We start from the raw sequence: 25,692 nt of genomic DNA, 5'->3' as shown, positions 1-25,692 counted from the left end.
TTGTTCACCATGATGGCTACTCCATTTCTTCTAAGGGATTCCTGCCCACAGTAGTAGATATAATGGTCATCTGAGTTAAATTCACCCATTCCAGTCCATTTTAGTTCACTGATTCCTAGAATGTCGACGTTCACTCTTGCCATCTCCTGTTTGACCACTTCCAATTTGCCTTGATTCATGGACCTAACATTCCAGGTTCCTATGCAATATTGCTCTTTACAGCACCGGACCTTGCTTCTATCACTGGTCACATCCACAACTGGGTACTGGTTTTGCTTTTGCTCCATCCCTTTATTCCTTCTATAGTTATTTCTGTGTTCTGGCTGGACTTTTATACACAAAAACATGAGGATCACATTGTTTTGTTTTACGGAAAGCCTATATCACGGGTAGCTGAAACCCAAGGGTGGGGAAAGCTGCCTCCCTGTTTTGCTAGAAAATACTCTTGGAGAGGCTTACGGTATGGAATGTATCACCTTCAGGCTAGCCTCCCTGCGGAGTGTTCCTCTTTGCACAGGTCGTCTACCTTTCTCTCCTTTGCTCATTCAGCTCCTCCTGCCTTTATCATAAAGAATTCAGAACTGTGGTTTTAGGACTGCATTGTAATTTTTAAATGTGAATTACCCTTGAGACTCTCCTCTGAGAGGGAAGGAAATAAGCCCAGTGCGCTCTCTGGCAATGGGGCTGGTGGAAAGTGGTTTTCTTCAGGCTTGACAGAACAGAGGCACTGTCTGCATCCTTCCAAGCCCTCTATCCTTAGAAGGACTGGTAGTGCTGACTTCAAACTCTTTTTCCCCCTTTTTAAAAAATGTCCTTTTTTAAAAACATGGAATTCTATTTATGTACTTTCTTTGTTGTTTAGTCACTAGCATGCCAGGCTTCCCTGTCCTTCACTGTCTCCTGGAGTTTGCTCAAACTCATGTCCATTGAGTCGGTGAAGCCATCTGACCATCTCATCCTCTGTCCCCTCCTTCTCCTCCTGCCCTCAGTCTTTCCCAGCATCAGGGTCTTTTTGCAGTGAGTCAGCTCTTCACATCAGGTGGCCAGAGTATTGAAGCTTCAGCTTCAGCATCAGTCCTACCAATGAATATTCAGTGTAAATTTCCTTTAGGATTGACTAGTTTGATCTCCTTGCTGTCCACAGGACTCTCAAGAGTCTTCTCCAACACCACAGTTTGAAAGCATCAATTCTTTGATGCTCTGCCTTCTTTACTTACTTACTTATTGGCCATGCCATGTGGCATGTGGGATCTTAGTTCTCCAACCAGGGGTCGAATCCACACCCTCTGCATTGGAAGCACAATCCTAACCACTGCACCACCAGGCTTCTGGCCCAAGCACTCCCATTCTATACTTATTTTTTTAACCACATTCTAAAGGGGTCTTAGAAGACTCAGTGAAATGATCTCTAATGAAAGTGTAAAAAAATCAGGTGAAGGACAAGTCCAGAAACGAACAAAAAGCCACAGAAGTTAGACTTTTACTTTTCTGCTCCATGTTAAGAAGTGAATGTCAATGCAGGTGGCTTTGGGTGCAGACAGAACTCAAACGAGGTCTCTATCATAGCTTCATAGCTTTGTGAACTTGGACACGTTCTACGGAGTCCCTGAGATAACCCCTTAGGGATTATAAAACAAAAAATCATACCTACTTCCTACAGTCTCTGGGGGTAAGACTGTAAAAGAAGCATTGTGCTGAGAAGACAGCAGTTGCTTAGCAAATATAATTTCTTTTCTCTCCAACCACAGGTAACCTCAGTGACTTTCAACTGCCATTCATTGTGGTGCAGGCAACAATGGAGGCTCTTGCCTGTTACTGAATCCCATAGTGTGATTCCCATGAAGCAAACAGATCAGTCATCTTGCGGCCCAGACTTTCTACAAGATACTTTTATCACAATGCATTATGGTTTCATGAGGATGTGACTGTCTTCTCCACTCCCCTGGGTACAGAAGGGATGTTTCTTTTTCAGTTTTTTTATTCTTTATGCCTCTATTAATTTAGTTCTCAGCTTATGGGAGGTGCTCAATAAATCTTTACAGAATTGTACCAAAGACTTTTAACTGCTTTAAAAAAAACTGAAATTCTATAGGAGTGTTCAGATTGTCTACTGCTAAAATTATTAAAATCAGAGGTGCTCTGGAATTTCAGAAATTTTTCAAAACTGCTTTTAGGGAAGGCTTTGAGAGGTTGGTAAAATTATGTAGCATCCCAAGGTCGTTCTTGTGAAAATAACTGATGAAAAGTTGAAAATACCTGTCATGGTGAAGAAATTGGTTACACTGACCCTTTCAGAAACTTTGGCTTATTTATTTGTAAAACGAGTTAATTTTATCAGTCAATTCATCTCAGTTCAATGTAATTAAATTCGATGCAACTCAGTTCACCGTCATATGCTTTCTTGCTCATTTGCTTGAAATTTGAAATTCTATCTTCGGGTTATATCTACTCCTCCACATTTACACGAGTGCAAGGTTTCCCTACTGCGGTTCTTCTGCTTTGCGCTCCTTCAGATCTCTGTCCATCCCTCATCTATTTGCTCATCTGCCTTCTTGGTGCTTAAAAATAGTCTTCACTCTGTCGTTTCAAGCCCTAAACCACCTTTCCAACCTTCTCTCTTTACCATTCCCCTTAAGGTCTGAGCTCAACAGAAGTACTTCTCATTGCCCCAATACAATTTGTGAATTTAATTTGTTCATTCATTCATTTGATTTCATTAATAACTATCCTATCCTGTAGATGATTTTGTGACTAGTAGTAAAGACACCCAAGCCTAGTGACATCTGCCTGAAGCTGGTAGTGTTACCCTCCTTAAGGGATCTGGGTGGGTCATGTACTCCTCAGTTTGCATCAGACTTGTTTTCACATCTTTTTCATTGTCTGATTTGACTTGTAACCAGTTTTCTTTTTCCATACACCAGATCATATAATTATCTGATGTGTAAATCAGCTAGCAAGTGATAGACACGAAAGAAACATTAATGTCCTTCTCCACCTGACTACATATTTAGTTAGACCCAGGGTCAGCATTACAAAACAGACTCTTATACTAATCTAGGACTCTTTCTTTTCTATCCTTGCTGTCCGTCAATGATTGATCAATGACCATGGCACCAGGCATCAACAACTTCAGGATTAGTCTGTGATGAGAATCATGGGGTTCGGGAATCCACGAAATTTGAGAAAGGGCTTACCTCCGACATAGAGAGGGGAGTCAAAATTCAGGGTGGACTGCTTTGACAAGTTGGTAATGATTTTGGGGCTCCCTCCATCCACTGAGAGGGAGAGACTTTGATCCAGGGCGAGTAGTTCCACAATGTGAAAATTTCCATCATTGATTGTCTCCACACTAAAACAAAAACCAAAACACAATAACTTAGCTGATTCTCCAATTATGTATTTATTAAAGAAAAGGAGGTACAATACAAACTGGACTAAGTTCTTTTGGGGAAAATATACTCCTATCTAACGTTAATAAAAATAAGGAATTGATTTTAAAAGGAATATTTTCAGGGAGATACAATCTGTTTTTATTTCTTAGGTAACACAAACGTTTTCTTAGGTAATACAAAAGTTCTCCCATTGGGATAGTGTTGGTTGCTCAGTTGTGTCCAACTCTTTGCGACCCTATGGACTGCAGCCCACCAAGTTCCTCTGTTCATGGGATTCTCCAGGAAAGAATACTGGAGTAGGTTGCCATTTCCTTCTCCGTGGGATCTTCCCAACCCAGGGTTGGACTCAGGTCACCTGCAATGCAGGTGCATTCTTTACCATCTGAGCCACCAGGAAAGCCCTCCCACTGGGATAAGTGGAAATGAGTACATTTTATTACTATCTAGTCACAATCTTCTGGTTTGCAGAAATTACAAAACATAATTTATGCATTTTAAATGCTATTAGAGTTTTTTTCTTCAGCTGCTATTACTCCAAATTGTGTTCAAAACACAAGGAGCCTACAGTTGTGCCAAATATACTCTTTAGGCATTGATGTTAGGGGTTCATTGGTCTCTGCACTCTTAAGCACTACACAGTAACACTTACCAGAATCAAACATACACATAAATACAGGAAGAAGCAACTTGGTAAGATCACTATAGTTTTTGAAATTTGTTAACTGAAAATATACCCTCATTTTATTTGCAATTTTCAGAAGATTTTCCATCAAATGATATTACTATGAAGATGATTATGCTCAGTGGAGAGGCGGGAATAGCAGAGTAATTGGAATGCTTAACATAGTCATATCTAGAGAATCTAGTGATGATAATGGTTCTTCAGTTTCTCTTCCATAACTTTAAAGGGCTGGGTCTAACAATCATTACTGCCACCTTCTAAAAACTTTGAGAGTGCTTATGGAAATACATAAAATGAACAAAAACAAAGAGATTAAGAATTTTAGGTAAACAGAACATGACAACTGAAAAATGAAGTTGGGTGCAATTAGTAAGTAGGTGCTATAAGGTTTAAAGGTGACTGTTAACCTAGTACAAGTGTTATATCAGGCCAATGAAACAGGACAAAGAAAAAAATAGGATTGATAGTGAAAATTAAAGAACAAATATTTGAGATATTGATTGGAAAGACTGGAAAAATGGTTCAAAAAGGGAAATATGGGAACATATAATAGGAAGACTGGGAATACCTAATACTCCCCAAGCAAGCATGCATGCGTGCTCAGTCACCCAGTTGTGTCCGACTCTTTGGAACCCCATGGACTGTAGCCCACCAGGCTCCTCTGTCCATGGGATTCCCCAGGCAAGAATACTGGAGTGGGTTGCCATTTCCTCCTCTAGGGGATCTTCCTGACCCAAAGATTGAACCTGCATCTCCTGTGGCTTCTGCATTGGCAGGTGGATTCTTTATCACAGAGGCACCAGGGAAGCCCTCCCTAAGCAAAATGATTGCTTAAATTTCCAGCACTGATACTTAAATTTGCAAATAAGTCAAGCCTGGAAAATAACGAAAAAAAAAATGTATTGACATTTCTGTATCATTCTTATCACAGAAGTCTAATCATATTCCATTGTTTGCCAGCATAGACCAAAATGTTTTTTGTGATTTGACAATATAAACCATAATACACAGCTGTGAAAACACTTGATGTTCTCTGGCCTTAAGTAGTTAAAAGTGTCCACATGTGTGGGGATTTTGATAACCTGTTTCAGATGTCATCTTTAAAAAAATAAACGTTAGATGTGCCAAACAATTTTTTGCCCCATACACATTTAATTATCCCAACAAATGACACCACTAAAATCAACAGAGGAAATAATATACAAAGAATATAGGTGGGCTCGCTTCCCCTTGTGGCTCTGCTGGTAAAGAATCCGTCTGCAATGCGGGAGACCGGGGTTCAATCCCTGGCTTGGGAAGATCCCCTGGAGATTCCCTGAAGAAGGGAAAGGCTTACTCAGTCCAGTATTCTTGCCTAGAGAATTCCATGGACTGTATAGTTCATGGGGACGCAAAGAGTGGAACATGACTGAGCAAATTTCACTACAAGTCCAACTACAGGTGTGCTCAGTCGCATCCGACTCTTTGTGACCCCATTGTCTGTAGCCTGCCAGGCTTCTCTGTCCATGGAATTCTCAAGTCAACAGTACTGGAGTGGGTTGCCAGTTGCTCCTCCAGGGAATATCCCTGTCCCAGGGATAGAACCCATGTCTCCTTCATTTCCACTAGTGATCAGCAGATTCTTTACCACTGAGCCATCTAGAAAGTCCAATATACAAAGAAAATACTTTCTAAATAAAGTTATAGACGAACTGTTAGTGGTCTTAAATATGACTCTTCAAAAGGTAGTTGCTATTATTATTGAACAATAATAGCAACTACCTGTTAAACATACAGATTTTGGAGGCAGATAAACCTGGATTTGAATTCTGGTCCTTATTAAATGTTCAACTTTAGATAAGTTACTTAATTGCTAATAAACTTCAGTCATCTCTTCAGTAAATGTTAACAAATATTCCCCCCTCCTACGGTTAAATTGATTTTTTGTTTTAATTCAGAGTAAAACATCTAACCTATAGAAAGTGCAAAGTTAAATGGTATGCATTGGAATTACCATCTGCATCACCATCATCACCATCATTATATAAGTAATTGGATACTATTTCAGGATCTTCTTCAAGAGGAAATTAAATTAGTTCAGCTTTATTTTTAACATTAGTGTAAGATGACACTAAAGATTGGTAGAAATATAATAACATAAGCACACAATGCAAGCACTATTGTTCAGTCGCTCATTCGTGTCCAACTCTTTGCGACCTCATGGACTGCAGCACGTCAGGCTTCCCTGTCCTTCACTATCTCCTGGAGCTTGCTCAAACTCATGTCCACTGAGTCAGTGATGCCATCCAACCATCTCAGCCTCTGTTGTCCCCTTCTCCTCCTGCCTCCAATCTTTCCCAGAATCAGGGTCTTTTCAGATGAGTCAGTTCTTCGCATCAGGTGGCCAAAGTATTGGAGCTTCAGTTTCAGCATTAGTACTTCCAGTGAATATTCAGTGTTGATTTCCTTTGTAATTGACTGGTTTGATCTCCTTGCTGTCAAAGGGACTCTCATGAGTCTTCTCCAACACAACAGTTCGAAACCATTAACTCTTTCGCCCTCAGCGTTCTTTATGGTCCAACTCTAACATCCATACACGACTACTGGAAAAATCACAGCTTTGACTATTTGGACCTTTGTCAGCAAAGTATATGGATCTTTGTTGGCAAAGTAATGTCTCTGTTTTTTTTAAATAAACTGTCTAGGTTGTTCTTGCCTGGAGAATCCCAGGGAGAGGGGAGCCTGGTGGGCTGCCGTCTATGGGGTCGCACAGAGTCAGACATGACTGAAGCGACTTAGCAGCAGCAGCAGCAGGTTGGTCATAGCTTTTCTTCCAAGCAGTAAGCGTCTTTTTATTTCATGGCTGCAGTAACCATCTGCAGTGATTTTGGAGCCCAAGGAAATAAAGTCTGTCACTGTTTCCATTGTTTCCCCATCTATTTGCCATGAAGGAGTAGGACCAGATGCCAGTGTCTTTGTTTTTTGAATGCTGAGTTTTAAGCCAGCTTTTTCACTCTCCTTTCACCTTCATCAAGAGGCTCTTTAGTTCCTCTTCACTTTCTGCCATAAGGGTGGCAGAAGTCTGCATATCTGAGGTTATTGATATTTCTCCCATCAATCTTGATTCCAGCTTGTGCTTCATCCAGCCCGGCATTTCTCATGATGTACTTGGCATATAAGTCAAATAAGCAGGGTGACAATATACAGCCTTGATGTACTCCTTTCCCAGTTTTGAACCAGTTCTTTGTTCCATGTCTGGTTCTAACTGTTGCTTCTTAACCTGCATATAGGTTTTTCAGGTGGTCTGTTATTCCCATCTCTAAGAATTTTCCACAGTTTGTTGTGATCCACACAGTGAAGCAGAAGTTTTTCTGGAATTCTCTTGCTTTTTCTGGAGTATAGCTGATTTACAATGTTGTGTTAGTAACAAGGCTTTAATAGATGATTTCTCTCCCAACTGGCCCAGGAATAAAATTCTACAGAAAATAATCTTCTATATTGGTTGCACAACTTGTGTTTACTAAAAATCACTGAACTGGAAAAATATTTAATAAACTTATAATGAGAGCTGAAGATTATGAAAATGCATATGAGGTATATAGATGTGAAACTCGTTTTTTGACCCTATTTTCCCATTTATAAGTGAAATTCAGAATGACTACATTTTTCTCTTCCCAAAGGCTTTCGATGTCTAATCTGATGATTCCAGAACTTGGTAAGAGTTACCACTGAACTTAATCCCATCTGTATTTCCCAGGAATTAAGTGAGGCTTTGTGAAGCTTTTAGACAGATAAGTACTGTGAAATTAATATTTTTAGGTTGTTTGGTTTTAAGATGATATTGTGTGGATGGAGCCTGAAGAGAATATGGCCAAGCTAAGAGTATTCAAAATTAGTGTTTCATGCTGTCTCCTTAAGCCAGAGATCTGGGGTTTGTCCAGGAGTTCTTTATTATACCCTTTTAAAATAAAAGCAGTGATCGACACATACCAGTTGTTGCAGAATAAAACTGAGCCATCATTGATTTTACAGTCTATCATGGTCATCTCATTCCTATCCACTTGCAATGTGTAACATCTTTCTGGGTCCTGATAAGTATTGACAAACACTCTCACTTCTCCCTAGGGAACTATACATTCCACGACCCACAAAAGTCGCAAGTGAACCACTTAACAGTAAACCTTTCCACTGGGAACATAAATTGCATTTACTACCATTATTACGTAATTCAGTTTTACTATACTCATCTATTACTTGAGATTTGTTTTCCTGTGTTTCTAAATGGATGTGTGAAAGCTGTTACTCAATTGTCTCGTGCTTTGCTACAGAGTTTAAAAACTTGGGGCTTAAAAGAAGAGGGGCCTTAAATTGTCTTTGATTGACTTTATATCTTCAGGACACATTAACAATGGCAATATTTCTTCCTCCATGGTAAATCTTAAGGTATTTCAGTAGTGAAGATAAATATTTCACTTCCTTTGCTTATGTGAACCCCAGCTTTTTGTCTTAAAAACTTAAAGTATTTGTTGGCATACTCTGTGCAGTGGAATAGGAATCAGAAACCAGACAAATTCAACTGACCATCTCATTTTGGTATCTCTGGGCTAAAGATGCTTCATCTGTGAAGTAGGAATGCTAACAAAAACTTACCCTGCCCAACTGTTTAAGTGCAAAGAAATGGGAAGCCAAATGGGATTAAATGTATTTATGTACTTGCATAAGAGCTTTCAGAAGAAGTTTTTACAAAATAATTTATCAAGTAAATGTATTTTGGAGCAAATTCCAGATCTTCCTCAACTTACAACTGACGAATATACTCACTGTAAATTGAAAATATGGTTAAGTCGAAAATATACTTAATACACCTAATCTACTGAACATCATAAGCCTAGCCTGCCTTAAGCATACTCGGAAAACATACTGGCTTACAGTTGGCCAGAGTCATCTAACAAAAAATCTATTTTATAATAAAGTATTGACTATCTCATATAATTTATTGAATATTAGATTGAAAGTAGAAAAGCAGAATAGGATAGTTGTAAGTATATTCGTTGTTTACACTGGTGGCTGACTGGGAGCCCATGGCTAGCTTGCTGCCACAGTCTAGCATCACAAGAGAGTATCATACCGCATATAGCTTAGCCTGGGAAAAGATCAAAATTCAAACCTCTAAGTATGGTTTCTACTAAATGCATATTGCTTTTCCACCATCATAAAACTGAAAAATCATTAAGTGGAATCATCATAAGTTGGGGACTGTATGTATATAATTTAAATGAAAATGCTCTAAAAATAGAAACTTCTATATTTGAACATAAGGTAGGAGTCACATGTAAGACAACAGTATTTGCACCTGAGTCCTTATTCTTCAGCATCAGTGTATCCAAGCATGAAGAATATCCATAAACCTCAGCATTACCAATTATCCTACTCTGCCTAGACTAGGCACTTTACATTAATTATCTCCAAGTCTCCCCGTGAAATGGAAGCGCAAATTGTTCAAAGTTACAAAGCTGATAAAAAGTGCTGCTTTCCCATACAGCACATCAAGAACTGCTGAGTTATTTACCTTGGAAAGAAGACTATATAAAATCTATCTACTGTCTGTCTTTCCAATGATATTAACTCTTTTTTTCGTAATGTAAGCCTGTACGTCGCATAACCCAGAGGCTGTGTAGCTAAGCAAGCCTAACAGTCTGCAGAGGCAAGTCCTCTGAAGTTGTGTAGGTTCCCTGAATACTGAAACTGATGAAGGCATGGTCTAGTCCTGTGCTTTTGTAATGTGTACATCCGATTTCCTAATTTTTAAATAGTAATGGCTGTGTTTTCAAAGAAGCTGTCTGGTCTGGAAAATGACATTAATTTGAATCTAAAGAAAGAAGCAGACAATTGTGATTAATATTTTTTTTTAAAGTTTCTGCCTATCTAGATGAAAAGAAGGTCTTTTGAAGGGCAAGTGATTATCAGCCTACTTGAGAAAATAGTGTTCCTCTGTCCCTGTCTGAGGGACTACTGCTGATGCTGGCTTCAAGTTTGGGCTGTCATTCATTCATTCATAGCACTATTAATAAGTCCCTCTTTTTGCTATTCTCTAAGCATTCTAACAATTAGGCATGCATGCCATATTCTACATCCATCCATTTGTTGGGCTGCTGTGGCATCTTTGTTGCTGCTGATTAGCTCTCTTAGCAGGGTGCAGGCTAATATTTAATAACTGGCTCTCTGAAAAACAGAATGAGTCTGGATTTGTAGCATCTGATGATTACTGTGTTGGAAAATATTTCCAACAAGGCTGACATCAACTATGAAGTCTTGAAACTTGGATAAGAGAAGCAATGCACACCATCAGCTCTCAGAGCACAGCTCAGATATATTACTTTCACACAAATGGTTTTCACATTGCGGTCCTGGGCCCAGAATATTAGATGGAAACGAAATGAAAACTGAGGTTCATCTGGGATCTGAATCACAAACTAGAGGGTGGAGTACAATACTCTGCATTTTAACACACCTTTCAGGTGACTGTGGTACAGGTTATGTGAAAACAATTGTTCTACACCAGTGCATGTATGCAGGCCCTGTTAACAGTATACATGTCTACAGGAAATCATGTAAGACACACAATGAGGAAGTGTGAATACCACTTTAGTTCTACTGGAAAAGAAACCAGTACTACATCTTGGTTTTCTTAAACACACTTACAACTTGTTAAGTACTACCTCTAAACGTATTTCCATGAAATAATGGTTCTCATGTCGGGGACAATAATTGACATCTAAGATCAAAAATTTTAAACCCAAAATACACTACAATAGAAACAATATTAATGGATGCCAATTTCCCCTAATTCAACAGATTTCATTTTACTAAAATAAACAAAATCCATTTTCATTAATGTAGAAAATTAGGTAACTGAAACAATGCACCTGGTGTACAAAATTATTCCCATATGTGATGCTCCAATAGTATTTTAAATAATGCATAATTTGGGAAACAAAGTCTTACCAAGGTATATTTCATATAACATAAAATCATGCAATTAACTGAACTCAAATTCTCCGAGGTAAGGATATGTAAAAATATTCCCTTTAAAAACATTAGTATAATGTATATTTAATAAAGTTATATAAAGTGGAAATATATCAAGATTTGAAAATTTAATTCAACCAAAGAAAATATTTATTAAGCCATTTAGGTGAAGGCTGATGGCAACAGTATTATTGATGGGCTTTGCTGTAATGAGGGAGATGTGGTACTTTTCATCAGAGTGCGTATTCTTATAAGGCCTGAGCAAGGACAGAGGCATTTAAATAAATGCTAGAAAATTAGTAAGAGCAGAAACAGGACTTCAGACAAATTTCAAGTTGAAGGTGAAAGAAAGAAAAAGGTTAAGAATAATTCATTATACCTACAATGACCAAGAAGATGGTGATGCCTCTCAATAAAATTAGGAATGTACCAGGGTGAAGCAAAGGAAATGAAGTTAGTTTTGGACATTCTGAACTTAGGATCCCAACAGCTATCATCATTTATTATTTGGTATGCATTATAAATACTCCACGTATATCAAATCATAAAATTTTTACTACAGTCCTACAAAGATGAAACTATGATTTATTATCTCCATTTATCAGGTGAGGACCAGAATTTGACCAAGACACACAGTTAACAGACAGCAAATCTGGGACTTGAATCAAGGCAGACTGTCTTTAGAGTCCCTGTTCTTTTCTATTACTTCAGTTTTGGTTTTGAGTTGTAATGATGTTCAAATGGTTCAAAAATCAGAATGATAGAAAATTGTCCTTATAGACCAGTTGTGACTCCATCACATTCTTTCCTCTGTATCCCTAGTTTTTTCTTTATGGAAGTACATGAAAATAAAAATACAAAGACACTCCTCTCTACCTTACTTTGATTTGACCCTGCCCTCTACACTTTTTTCTTTTGAACTGAGCAACAGACCTTGGGAATTTTTCAATATCCTACATAGAGAACTTTCCATCCTCTCTTCCCCTCCCTTACTCCTTTTTCCTTTTACAGTATATTTCATTGTGTGGGCTGCCTATAGAAACTTTGGTTGTTTCCTAACTCTTGTTTTTAGAACCAACACCACAGTGAATTACCTTGTGCATACATCATTTCTAGGTCTCCAGGTATATCTTTGGGATAAATTCCCAGAAGTGGGAATGCTATTTCCAAATTGCCCTTCACAGAAATTAAAAACATGATATACTTCTAGAGTTAATGTCTGAGGATAGAGGATGCACTTTTAACTCTTGCTGCACTCCAGGAATAGGCACCAGAAAGATTTTCCTCTGTTGTTAGAAGGGAGATGATAATGAAGACAAAGTAAGGTAAGAGTGAGAACACAGCTAAGTGTAGAATCAAATCCTCAAAGAGACTTTATGGGGTAGGTACTATATTATTACTTACAGATATGAAATTCTAAAGCACAGAAAAATTAATATTATGAATTCTGAAGCACAGAAAAATTAAATACCTTGCTAGAGTTTATATATAGTAAATGAACAAGCCTAGATCTGAACACATGTCTTAGCCATTATGATTTAGTTCAGTTCAGTCGCTCAGTCACGTCCGACTCTTTGTGACCCCATGGACTGCAGCACGCCAGGCTTCCCTGTCCTTCACCAGCTCCTGGAGCTTACTCAAATTCATGTCCATTGAGGCGGTGATGCCATCTGACCATCTCATCCTCTGTCATTCCCCTCTCCTCCTGCCTTCAATCTTTCCCAGCATCAGGGTCTTTTCAAAAGAGTCAGTTCTTTGCATCAGGTGGCCAAAGTACTGGAGTTTCAGCTTCAGCATCAGTCCTTCCAATGAATATTCAGGACTGATTTCCTTTAGGAGTAACTAGCTGGATCTCCCTGCAGTCCAAGGGATTCTCAAGAGTCTTCTCCAGCACCACAGTTCAAAAGCATCAATTCTTCAGCGCTCGGCTTTCTTTATAGTTCAACTTTCACACTATGATTATTACTTGTCAAAAACTAGACTCTCCTAAGGTGTTGAAATCCCCTGGAGAAGGAAATGGCAACCCACTCCAGTATTCTTGCTTGGAAAATCCCATGGACGGAGGAGCCTGGTAGTCTACAGTCCATGGGGTCGCAAACAGTCGGACACAACTAAGCGACTTCACTAATGTCACAACAACTTTTTTCCTACTTATTTGGAATACTACTATATTCACATATATATATATATATATATATGTACATTATCTATATCAATAGATCAATAAGTCAATCTATGTATGATCTCTCTATTCAAATTCTTGGTGACTGTTGCTTCTTTTACTTAAAGATAATGCAATAACGTTTGTTGATTGTTTTGACATAAACTTAAGAGCAAGAAATAAACGTTATTTTTCCCTGGCCCTCATAACAGATGTCTCTATTAGATGATCTTCAAGCAGAAACCTCTACTTTTGGTTCATAACAAAAAGTGTGTGATATGATACTATTCTTTTTTTATAGATGTTACAAGGTATACTCTATTGTTAGGCAAAAATCGTAATGAACATAAACTCGTAATAAGCTCTTTAGAGTAAGTCCTCATTTGGATATAATCACTTGGATTTTTACAACTCATCTAGAAGCATTTTAAGTGTATTTTATGTGAACACTAGCTTTAATAAGCCAACTCCAAGAACTTTTACTATAGTTTCTGAGAGTTCTATGCTGTTTCATTGCATAAAATAAGACAAACAAAACACCAAAAATGAACCATAAAATCAATATTCTGAAATCTTTTTAGGAGCTGAAACAAATTGAGGCTATAAAATTTAAGACCTAGCAACATTTAAAATATTGGCATTAATTCATCACCATTTAGAGATGAAGTAACTACTGTAATCTACTTGGAAACCAATAATTATGTGCTTGTTTCCAGGCTCTAAATATTCCCAAGTGGGTTAGCTTACCACGAAAAGGACTTATGGAATTCCATTCATGGCTACAGTTGGCATCTAATTTCCCAGAACCATTGTGAAAGATTCCATAACATGTGAAGCACATGGAAAGTATGTAAGTATGATGCCAGCAACACAGAGGCCAGTATCTCCATTTTATGCCTCGGTCAATGCCCACAAACTTGGTGCCCAGTGTGTTTGGTCTACAAATGTGTTTTGTTTGCCACAAATGGCATTTTAAAAATGTGAGTCATATTTAAGGAAGGAAAACTTTATATTTAAAGTGTCAATTTTTTTCTTGAAAAATCATTAGTTCTGACAAAACCTGGGTCCACATTTGCACATGGCAGCATTCAGGGAGACCCGAGTAGAAGAGGTCTCATCCTGTTTTGACAAAGATTTGCTTTAGTTCACTCTGCTTACAACCATTCCTATTATGGTGCCAATACCAAGGCTATTTGTAACACAGAAATGCTTCTCTAAAAGGTTAGAATCTTTTCAAGAATAAAAGAATGAGAGCACATATCATGTGCTTGCAATTAGCCCACTCAGTTCATTTAAGTTATCCACCTGGAAAAACGGACTGCCTATGAATTTGTAACCCTGCTCCACATGGCGGCAGTTACTTATCATGTGAAGAAATAAACTCGATAACTAGGTAACTTGTCTGCCAAATGATTGGTGTTGAGACCCAAAGGAGGGCTCTGAAGGTTATGCAAAAAGCATTCTTTGAGCACTGTATCCTCCCCCATTCACATATCAGTATATGATTCCCCCATTCAGTGTATCATCAATTCATCATGTTATTAGAAACTTCCAAAATGAATGATACCGTTATACACATCTTGGAGGTGTCCACTGGCTTCTTATGTGTAAGCTTCTTAAGGGCAGGAACTTTGTTGCTGAAAGCTTAGAACTGTGCCTTGCACACATCAAGTGCTCAATACACATTGCATGAATAGTAACTTTAAATTTTTCCCTGTGCTGGGTATCCTGCATCCTTTCTCTAGAGCTACTCTCCATCCATCTTCTCTACGCTGAGCCCTGAAAGGCTCATGTGTGAGCTACATAACCGAGATCAGTGGGTGGTCTGATGTTTTCTGGCATCTGATTGGCCAGAGAGATGCATGGGCAGGAGGCTGCTGGGAAATCGAGTATTTAAAACCCCGATTCCCTTCCCTGAGGCTTGACAGCATTCCTCCATTGAAGGTGGAGATGCTTCTTTCTGTCAGGCAGTCTTCACAGCTCCTTTTCAGAGCACTGACTTCCATAACTGCTGTCTCCCCTCTTTCCTTCAAGTCCACGGGGAGGAGCAATATCCCGAGCTACTAACTTCAGATCACTCCACTCTTCCAACCAATCTTTGTAAATAGTCATCTAATAAATCTTTCCTCAATTTTCCAACTTGAGCATGCTATCTGTTATTGCCAGGCCTCTAATTTACTTACAAAGTGTGCTGTAGCCAAATTATTCCTTCCCTCCCCATAACACAATAATAGAAGAGAAGCAGTTCTTCATTAAGCAACTGTTTTCACCTTTACCAGTAACTGAGAGATCCTCACCTGTAAATGGCAGAAGCTGGGTGGGAGCCGGTGTCATAGCTGGCACGAACACGTCCTCGGTAGAGCTCCACAGCAATATGGTCTTTATCACCCTTATACAGGAGGATTCCACTGTCTTCATCTGTGGCGATCTGGTGGGAAGTAACCTTGACATTAGTAGGATGAATAGTTGATCTTACACACTTCATTAAGAAGAAACAAGACTTCCTAGTGAAGAGTGTTCAGTCTAGTTTATTTCTTCTTTACAGCTCTGAGAAAATACTAATTTCCACACTGAAATGATTACTTGAAAGATGACCTGTTCCTGGATTACTTTGTTATAAATAAATTCATAAAGAACTTCAAAAAGTTTTTCTACATTCATAAACACGTATTTACTCTCTTTTCATGCATATTAGCAATGTAAAGTTTAAAAATTCATGTCCAATGAAATATGCAAAAATAAGGACATTACACAGTTTATACTTCAGAAAATTAAAATTTAAAAATATTTTCCATATCAAGTTCACAGTGCCTAATGTGAATCAAGTTTCCCCTCTCATATATTAAGCTATATTGTCCCAGCCAACAATGATAAAATCTAATCAGGAATAAAATGATCACATTTCTTGTCTGTTAAAAAGAGTAATATGAAACACTTAATATGCTTCAATTAAAAAATAAATAAATTAAAAAAAGAAAGCCAGTCCCAAAAGAAAAAAAAAAAAAAAACTCTTAACATTACTGAGTGTGCTTAGAATTTCCTTTGTGGGAGATTTTCACTTACCTGCTCTTTTTCCTCCTGTTATGGATTTTTTTTTTTTAAGGCATATGTGAAATGCGACTGTATAGAGCACAATGGATTTTCATGTTGCATGTTAAATTATGCCATGATTGGGGGAAATCTTTGTTTTTATTCTGATTTCTGATTTTTTCAGGGTTTTCAAGGACCAGGAAAAGTTAGGACTTAATTCCAAACACCACTGGGTACTTCTCATAACAACTTGGGTGGGAAATGCTGGACATTAGGGAGGCAGGCTTTTTAAAGAACGTCAGCCTGCCTTCCAGGGTCCCATTCCTCGTGCCTTCTCAAGAAGCCTTGGCCCCTTGCTAGAGTGCCAGGGTAAAACAAATAAGGAATGGGGTCATAGGAATTTGGCTACACACATTTGAATTCAAAACATATTGAAATATCTTGCTGAACAAATAAACATGCAGCCGCAATCTGCCCCATGTAAATTTATGACCCCTATGGCAAGCCACTCCAGTACTCTTGCCTAGAAAATCCCATGGATGGAGGAGCCTGGTAGGCTGCAGTCCGTGGGGTCGCTAAAGGTCGGACACGACTGAGCGACTTCACTTTCACACGTTGGAGAAGGAAATGGCAACCCACTCCAGTGTTCTTGCCTGGAGAATCCCAGGGACGGGGGAGCCTGGTGGGCTTCCGTCTATGGGGTCACACAGAGTCGGACACGACTGAAGTGACTTAGCAGCAGTAGCAGCAATCTAGCCTAACCTTGTCTATAGGGGTCTGAATGACTTGCTCAAAGGTAAATGGTGACTTGGTGGAAAGACCTGAAATTTGAGTTTGTAAATTCAAGTGGAAGTTAAATGACACTTGGCTGAATTCTGTCAAGGTGTTTTCTCATTTGCACTCTTGTCAGCTGCCAGATTTCCTAAGGAAAGCTACCCACTTCACCCACTTTCCCTCTGTATAAAACCTGAACTGCAGAGCCACAGAAATAAATGAATCCAATGGCATTGTGCGTGTGTGCACACTAAGTCACTTCAGTTGTGTCTGACTCTTCACGACCGTGTGGACTATAGCCTGCCAGACTTCTCTGTCCATGGGATTGTCCAGGCAAGAATAATGGAGGGGTTGTCATTCCCTCCTCCTGGGGATCTTCCCCACCCAGGGATCGAACCCGCACCTCTTACATACCCAGCACTGGCAGGAGGGTTCTTTCCCACGAGTGCCACATAGTAAGCCATTACCTAAGCACAAAACAAAGATATTTTGCTGCTCTTTCTCAGTGTGAGTGTGTGTATTTTATGTGATCAAGTAGTGAATAAAAATACCTGGTGTCCATTTAGGTTTGACAGACAGAAATGTTAGAGAGACTAACAGGAACTTTCCACACAAGTAGCATTATCAGTCATTGCGCTCTGCAGTATGTGACTGTCCATTTAAGAAATAACATCACTCACAAACCGCCACACACATTTATGCTTGGAAGCTGAGCTGATTTCAGGTGAGATCAGCTCTTGCTAGTGGGGGAACCTTACCTGAAGAGTGATGTTTGTTTGAGGCCGGACCTTGGCCGAAGGGATCTGAAGATAAGACTCTTTGTTTACAAAATTCACACTGACCAGTTTTTCACACTTTTCTCCCTGGTAGCCAGGCAAACACTGGCATATTGGCTCATTGATCCTGATGATGCATTGAGCTCCATTCTGACAGTCAAAATTATCACAGGGGCTGGTACGGGGGAGAACCATGGGTGGAGAAAACTCACAAAACAAGCCACTGAAGAATGAACAGAAAAAAAATACATTGATTAGATGTTACCTAATTGCCAATATGAATTGAGTCCTATAATACTTTAAATACAAATATTCACTTGCACTTTTACCTGTAGCCTTCAGGACAGGTGCATGTATAACCGTTCACTGCATCGGTGCAGTGGGCTCCGTTCTTACACTTGTTATCTTGGCAGTCATCGAAGTCGATGTCACAGTGTTCGCCTATGTATCCTGGAGTGCAGTCACATCTGTTTGAACAAGCAGGTAAACAGTTTCAAACCTAACTGAGCCAAAATGAGCACAACAGTTGCATTTCCTCTAGGAAACTGGTACTGTCTTCGAAAAAAAATATTTAGAACAGGCTCATAAAGCCTAAACATTAACAGATGCCTAGAAAACAGTACTGATCTGCAAAGCTTTCCATGCTTTCTTAATGTGATCTCTCAGAGGAACAGCAATTTCCCCTCTGAGATGACAGTATGCCTCCACAATCCAAATAAGATTAGACTAATTGCACCGGGGTTCATTCTTTCCTCTTTCCCTCCCTCTCTCTCTTCTTCCCTCACTCTATTTGGCTATGGTATCCTCTATTTCCAGCTAATTCATCTGAGTACTGACATGATAAAAGTGTTGTGTTGTAAAACTTATTAAGAACCTTAAGTAAATTTTTAAGAACTAACATTTTTAATTTTCCAATAGAGACTGGATGCATTAGAGTGAAATATAATTTTATGAAAAGCAAACATATTAGCATTATATACTCTCCAATTCACCATGAATCCAGACTACTGTTAGGGCAGAATGGGGGCTGACCTAACTGGGTAGAGCAGGGAAGGTGATACTAAATTCCTGGGACCCAACCGTGGACAGCTTTTCAGACTGTTCACTTTGGTGGTGTGGGGCAGAAGGGATGTGTGGCTGCACAGCTGGTGAAGAACCAGGGATGATAATACAGCTGATGGCCTTTGAGCATATTGCTTCAGGCCCTTTTCTAGTCACTTTTCCATATATGGGTTCACTGAATTCTCTCCACAGTCATGTGACATTGGTGATACCACGACTCCTTGCTACAAGTGAGGAAACAAGGCACAAACTGATTGAGTGGCTTGCCCAAGGACATTCAACTTGTGTGCCATAGTCAGGAACTGAACCCAAGCAATCTGATAAGAAAGCCTGAATTTCTAACCATAGTTCTATCTGTTAAATTAGTTACTCGGCATTCCCTTTAAAAACTTTTTCATCAGTGCTGACCACTGGAATTCTATCTATGACACCAAGACACAGTACTTTAAAGGCGCTCAGAGAAAAGCAATATGACACGTGCAGTGATTATTAATCTATGTTTTGTGAAGCTATTGGAACTCCTACAGATACGGCCATAAATAGGGAGGGGGCTTCTGGCAGCTTCCCTCTGTACTCCGCCACCCAACAACACTTTACTGCTGTGATTGATTAGTTTTACACATTGACTTCCATGAGTATTTCTATTTGGAGTTTAAGAAAGGGTTTACTGACTTAAAAAAAAAAACAACAACAACGACCAGGAAATTATTTTAGCCTAATAGTATTTGGACTTTGCAATTAGGCAGAGCTGTGTTCATATTTTGGTTTCATTGTGAAGTATATGTAATCTTGACTACATTGCTTAATCTATGTGTTCTTCCCATCTATAACACATATATAGTAATTTCCATCTCACAGGTATTTGTTAAAACTTTAAATAAAAACATTATCTACAAAATAATTTGCATAGCATTCTATATATAATTCATGATTAATAAATGATAGGTTTTAAAAAATAATTCTATGTAAGTCTTTATAATTCTAAAAAGAATCTTCATGGTTTAGACTGTACTAATTATTTACTTTTCTGTTTCAAAGTCATTAAGATGTAAGTGAATGAGGATAATTAAAAACACTCAGGTGAATGTGGATATTATTGAATGCCAAAGGTTTTGCCTGAAAATGCAAAATCAGGATTTAGGAGTTACTGAAGATCTGATGTATTAAAATAAATGGGAGTATATACCATCTAAGAGAACCAGAGACTTAGCCTTGCACGTATGAATTAAGAAATAAAGTGAGCTCACTGCATAAGCATGCTTGCTCTAGAGCCAGTGGTTTTAGTGCTAAATCATAACAAAGCAAAGTAAACAAGCCTGAAGTTAAATGGATTCTAAATGGCCATAGACATTCTCAACTAGATGGACAAGGCCTGAGAAAAGGGCTTCCATCAATGTTAATATGAGCTGAGCTGCTCAAGTACAGAGCATTAAAAAAAGAAGAAATGCTTTGAAACACTCTGAATTATTTATCTGAGAAGAGAAATCAAAGTAAAAGATAAGAGAACCACGTATTCACCAAAGAGGCTGTCTAAGAGCTATTTTATATTCTTTTCTCCACAGATATTATTTTTCAAGCCCATTAGAACTCAGAGACACATCATGACCAACATTTTGGCCTTTGACTCCTCAGGCAGAGTTTCAAAACAGGAAGAAAATATTTAATTATGAATTCCTTAAAGTTTGTCTTATCAATAAAATGTATCACATTCCTCGAACTCTATTATCTGACAAGGAACAAGGAAGAAAGCAAAGACTATAAAATATATCCGTTAGAAGCCCCAAAGCTGACTAAGTAAGATGTATGCTTGAAAATTCTATTTACGGCATATCATAGTCTAAAAATATCTCAAAGCAATTTAGGAGATTTATGAGGTATAGAATAAAGCAAGAGAAATAAAACCAGCTCTATTAGCTTAGTAATAAGAAAATGTAGTTGAAGGAGCAGTACAACTTGTCCAAACAATATTTGTTGGTAGAAATTTTCTTTAGCAGCTTCATATAATTTTGGTTTCTAAGTCCACTTACTTTTTTGCAACTTCCTTTCACAAAGTGCAATTATTTATAACATGGGAGTAATAGCAAACACTATGATTTCTCCTGTTTCCTGCTAAACTACATACAAACTCACAAATTACACTGAAAACAATGGGTTCCCAAATCAGTTAATGTATAATCCAGTAAAATGCACTATAAGGAGCATGCAATTTAATTGATAGTAATTGAAGATACTCAGTTAAGGGTTAGTCTTTCTGAAGACGAACTTATTTTTGAATGGTTTCCATTAAGTTTGACTAACAGTCTATCTTGTAATTACAATTCACAAAGCTTTGTGAAACCTGTCCAGCAGATAAGTCCTTCTGGAAAACCATCTGCTCTACTCATTAATTTCTCTAAGAAATGATAATATTTGTTATGTAAATGATGGAAATTCAATTTGCCAAATTCATTAAGGGGAGATCAAAGACACTAAGAGTTAAAATAATATACCTATGTATTTGGAAGAACAAAATGCAATGCAGGATTTTGTATAAAATAAAGATTTCAATAAGACTTTTGTTTTTCCCACATACGGTTGGAAACTATAATGAAAAGTAGAATCAAATATATTTTCTTTTAAAAAAGCATCAAATAAAATCAGCAGGTGCTGCAACTGTATATTCAAAAATAATGAATTTTAAATCAAATTGAATTAAAATATTCTCTAAATGAAACTTGAGAATAAATATTTTATTCAGGTTGATCTTCGAAATGCAATAGGGGTCAGGTGATATGACCCCATCTCCCATTCAACTTCGAATATTCGATAATCTGTTGACAAGTATTAATATGTTAGTTCCAGCTCTAATCCACCTGTTCTTATAAAACTGTTCCTGACCTGAGTAATTTTTAATGCTCTGAATCCTATGGCAACTAAGCCTGAGTATGAGAGAGTGAATAGCCATCAGTTCAGTTCAGTTCAGTCGCTCAGTCGTGTCCGACTTTTTGCAACCCCATGAATCACAGCACGCCAGGCCTGCCTGTCCATCACCAACTCCCGGAGTTCACTCAAACTCATGTCCATCGAGTCGGTGATGCCATCCAGCCATCTCATTCTCCGTCGTCCCCTTCTCTTCCCGCCCCCAACCTTTCCCAGCATCAGTCTTTTCCAGTGAGTCAACTCGTCGCATGAGGTGGCCAAAGTATTGCAGCTTCAGCTTTAGCATCAGCCCCTCCAATGAACATCCAGGATTGATCTCCTCTAGAATGGACTGGTTGGATCTCCTTGCAGTATAAGGGACTCTCAAGAGTCTTCTCCAACACCACAGTTCAAAAGCATCGATTCTTCGGCGATCAGCCTTCTTCACAGTCCAACTCTCACATCCATACATGACCACGGGAAAAACCATTGCCTTGACTAGACGGACCTTGGTTGGCAAAGTAATGTCTCTGCTTTTTAATATACTATCAAGGTTGGTCATAACTTTCCTTCCAAGGAGCAAGCGTCTTTTAATTTCATGGCTGCAATCAGCATCTGCAGTGATTTTGGAGCCCAAAAAAACAAAGTCTGACACTGTTTCCACTCTTTTTCCATCTATTTCCCATTAAGTGATGGGACCAGATGCCATGATCTTTGTTTTCTGAATGTTGACATAAAGCTCCATAAAAACAAAAGATGACAATATTAGCACATGCCCTGACTGATGACAGACGCTCAATAAGTACTGGCTAAAGAAACAAGTGCACTAGGATGACCCAGAGGGATGGGATGGGGAGGGAGGTAGGAGTGGGGTTCAGGATGGGGAACACATGTACACTCATGGCTGATTCATGTAAATGTATGGCAAAACCACTACAATATTTTAAAGTAATTAGCCTCCAATTAAAAAAAAATTAAAAAAAAAAAAAAGGAACAAGTATTGCTATTTGCTAGTTGTCTCCTGTAGGCACAACTCAACCTGAGCCTTACAGTATCATTTCTGAGAATCCAGCTTACCTTCTGTAACAAACAACCTGCCATGGTGATAAAGTGTAAAACTTCTCAGAAGTAACCTGTAGTAGAAAAATCACCCAACTGGGAAGTATAAAATCCAGCTCCAGCTGCACCACTGAGTCACACTGAGACCTCTGGACAGCCATGGACCTCTCTGGGTCATGGTCTCGCCATGTTTAAAATAAAGGATTCCTACAGGATGATTTCTAAGCTACTAAGAAAAGAAGTTGATAGACCCTTAAAATATGACAGAATTCTACACATGACAGTGTGTATGCTTCCATGTGTAAACTAGATAACCAATGTGAATTTGCTGTATGACTCAGGGAACTCAAACCAGGGCTCTGCAACATCCTAGAAGGATGGAAAGGGGTAGGAGGTGGGAGGGAGTTAAACAGGGAGGGGACACTTGTATACCTATGGCTGACTCATGGTCAAGCATGGCAGAGACCAACACAATATAGTGAAACAATTTTCCTTCAGTTAACAATCAATAAGTTTGGGAAAATGAAAAAAAAAAAAACCACCCAAAAAACAAACAAACAAAAATATTACAGAATTGTGGCAAAGGAATAATTTCATTTGATACCAAACATATTTCAGGAAGATTGCTAGCTGGCATGATAAAGCACCCCACACAACACGCACGTGAGTGGAGACACTAAATATTAATTACACTGAGACAATGGACATAAACGGATTGTACCAAGGCAACCTGGGACATATGGTCACTCTGTCTTCCTCCATTTGGGTAGTTAAAGTATTATTGCAGAAAAAAATCATTTTCAGTTACATTAATTCAAACTTATTTTACCAAAGATGACTTCCATTCAGGTAACAAAGCATCTAGTAGATATTATGAATTTATTTGGGTTTTCCTGGTAGCTCAGCTGGTAAAGAATCCGCCTGCAATGTGGGAGACCTCGGTTTGATCCCTGGGTTGGGAAGATTCCCTGGAGAATGGAACAGCTACCCACTCCAATATTCTGGCCTGGAGAATTCCATGGACTGTATAGTCCATGAGGTTGCAAAGAATTGCAACATGGCTGAGCAACTTTCACTATTGGGTCTTCAAATAAATTTAACTGAACACAGCCAAAGGCTATTTTGGATGGATGTGAAAGTTGAACTATAAAGAAAGCTGAGCACCGAAGAACTGATGCTTTTGAACTATGGTGTTGGAGAAGACTCTTGAGAGTCCCTTGGGCTGCAAGGAGATCCAACCAGTCCATCCTAAAGGAAATCAGTCCTGAATATTCATTGAAGGACTGATGTTGAAAGTGAAACTCCAATACTTTAGCCACCTGATGCGAAAAGCTGACTCATTTGAAAAGATCCTGATGCTGGGAAAGATTGAAGGCGAGAGGAGAAGGGGACAACAGAGGATGAGATGGTTGGATAGCATCACTAACTCAATGGGCATGAGTTTGAGTAAACTCCTGTGACGGATAGGGAGGCCTGGCGTGCTGCAGTCCATGGGGTCGCAAAGAGTTGGACACGACTGAGCGACTGAACTGAACTAAAGGCTACTTTGGGCTTCCCAGATGGCCCAGTGGTAAAGAATTCACCTACCATTGCAGGACACTTAAGAGATGTGTGTTCAGTCCCTGGGATGGGAAGATCCCCTGGAATAGGAAATGGCAACCCACTCCAGTATTCTTGCATGAAAAATTCCATGGACAGAGGAGCCTGGTGGGCTACAGTCCATGGGGTTGCAAAGAGTTGGGCATGACTGAGTGATTAAACACAGATACACACATTCAAAGGCCATTTTATTTCATACAAAACTTCCCTTGAAAAGTCACAGAACAAAAGGAAACTCTTTGATGTACTTAAAAAAGGTCATACTGTAAATAAACATTTATAAAAATGCCAATAACCCTGGAGAAAATGCCCTATAAATCCTGAGCAAAGGTATGAAGCTAGATCCTGAAAGAAGAGGGTTCCTTAAACAAAGGCCCTCCTTGGGACTTCCCTGGTGGTCCAGTGGCTAAGACTCCGAGTTGTCAATGCAGAGAGCCCAGGTTCAATCTCTGGTCAGGGACCTAGATCCCACATGCTGCAACAAATATCAAAGATGATGCATGCCACAACTAAGACCTGGTGTAGCCAAATAAATAATAAATACCTAAATACAAAAAAAGAAAGGTCCTCCTCCCCCAATCGTGAGCCTCAATGCAGCCTCAGACTTACTTGTATCCCTTTGGCGTCAGGATGCACTTGGAGTCATGCTGGCAGGGGTTCAAGTCCTGGGCACAGAAGTCCAGTTTCTCCTCACACAACTCTCCTGTTAACAGGGCAAATGGCATTAGGTCACAGAGAAAGGTTAAAAGCTTTCCTGCCAGCAGGCCGTGTCATGGGTCTGCGAGGTAAGCATAGCTTGTGATTGGCAAAAATAAAAAATCACAAGACATGGAAGCAGAAGATCCAAAATGCTGGTTCTGCTGCTAAACACTTCTATGAATTTGGAAAACACAACTATTGTAAACTGTTAGAATGTAGTTTACTGGAGGAAAAGGAAATATGAATGCTTTTAGTTTGTATTCATTCTCTTTTATTTGGACTTTTTACTGAGGTATAACATATATTCAAAAGATAAATGAATAGCTAACAAATGGTCACAGACTGAACCCATTTATATAACCAGCATCCATGTCTGAAAACACACCATTTACCATCATCATTTACCAGAGGCTTGTCTCCAAGGATAAGTAACCACTACTCTGACCAGAGATTATCTGTGCCTGTTTTTGAGTTTGATGTAAATAGAATCATTTGGTAGGTATCCTTTTACATCTGGCTCATTCTGTTGTTTTATGTTTGAAAAAAAAAATA

The 25,692-nt window shown here is 38.9% G+C and overlaps 1 protein-coding gene across 2 annotated transcripts in view; it reads right to left on the bottom strand.

Annotated features, from left to right (window-relative positions):
• Positions 1 to 25,692, bottom strand: part of SLIT2 (slit guidance ligand 2) — a 415,143-nt gene that overhangs the window by 10,409 nt on the left and 379,042 nt on the right. For both annotated transcript variants that reach the window (XM_055434236.2, XM_055434237.2), the window contains 5 exons: positions 25,051 to 25,144; positions 18,153 to 18,290; positions 17,806 to 18,046; positions 15,541 to 15,671; positions 3,195 to 3,349 (listed from right to left, as the gene is read on the bottom strand). In XM_055434236.2, the coding sequence (XP_055290211.1) occupies positions 3,195 to 3,349; positions 15,541 to 15,671; positions 17,806 to 18,046; positions 18,153 to 18,290; positions 25,051 to 25,144 (759 nt within the window). The remainder of the gene's footprint in view (positions 1 to 3,194; positions 3,350 to 15,540; positions 15,672 to 17,805; positions 18,047 to 18,152; positions 18,291 to 25,050; positions 25,145 to 25,692) is intronic.

This window comes from Moschus berezovskii, chromosome 5 (assembly GCF_049115385.1).
Source record: "Moschus berezovskii isolate FMDL1 chromosome 5, NW_MosBer_1.0, whole genome shotgun sequence".
Taxonomy (NCBI): Eukaryota; Metazoa; Chordata; class Mammalia; order Artiodactyla; family Moschidae; genus Moschus; species Moschus berezovskii.
This window is presented reverse-complemented; position numbering and strand designations above follow the sequence as displayed.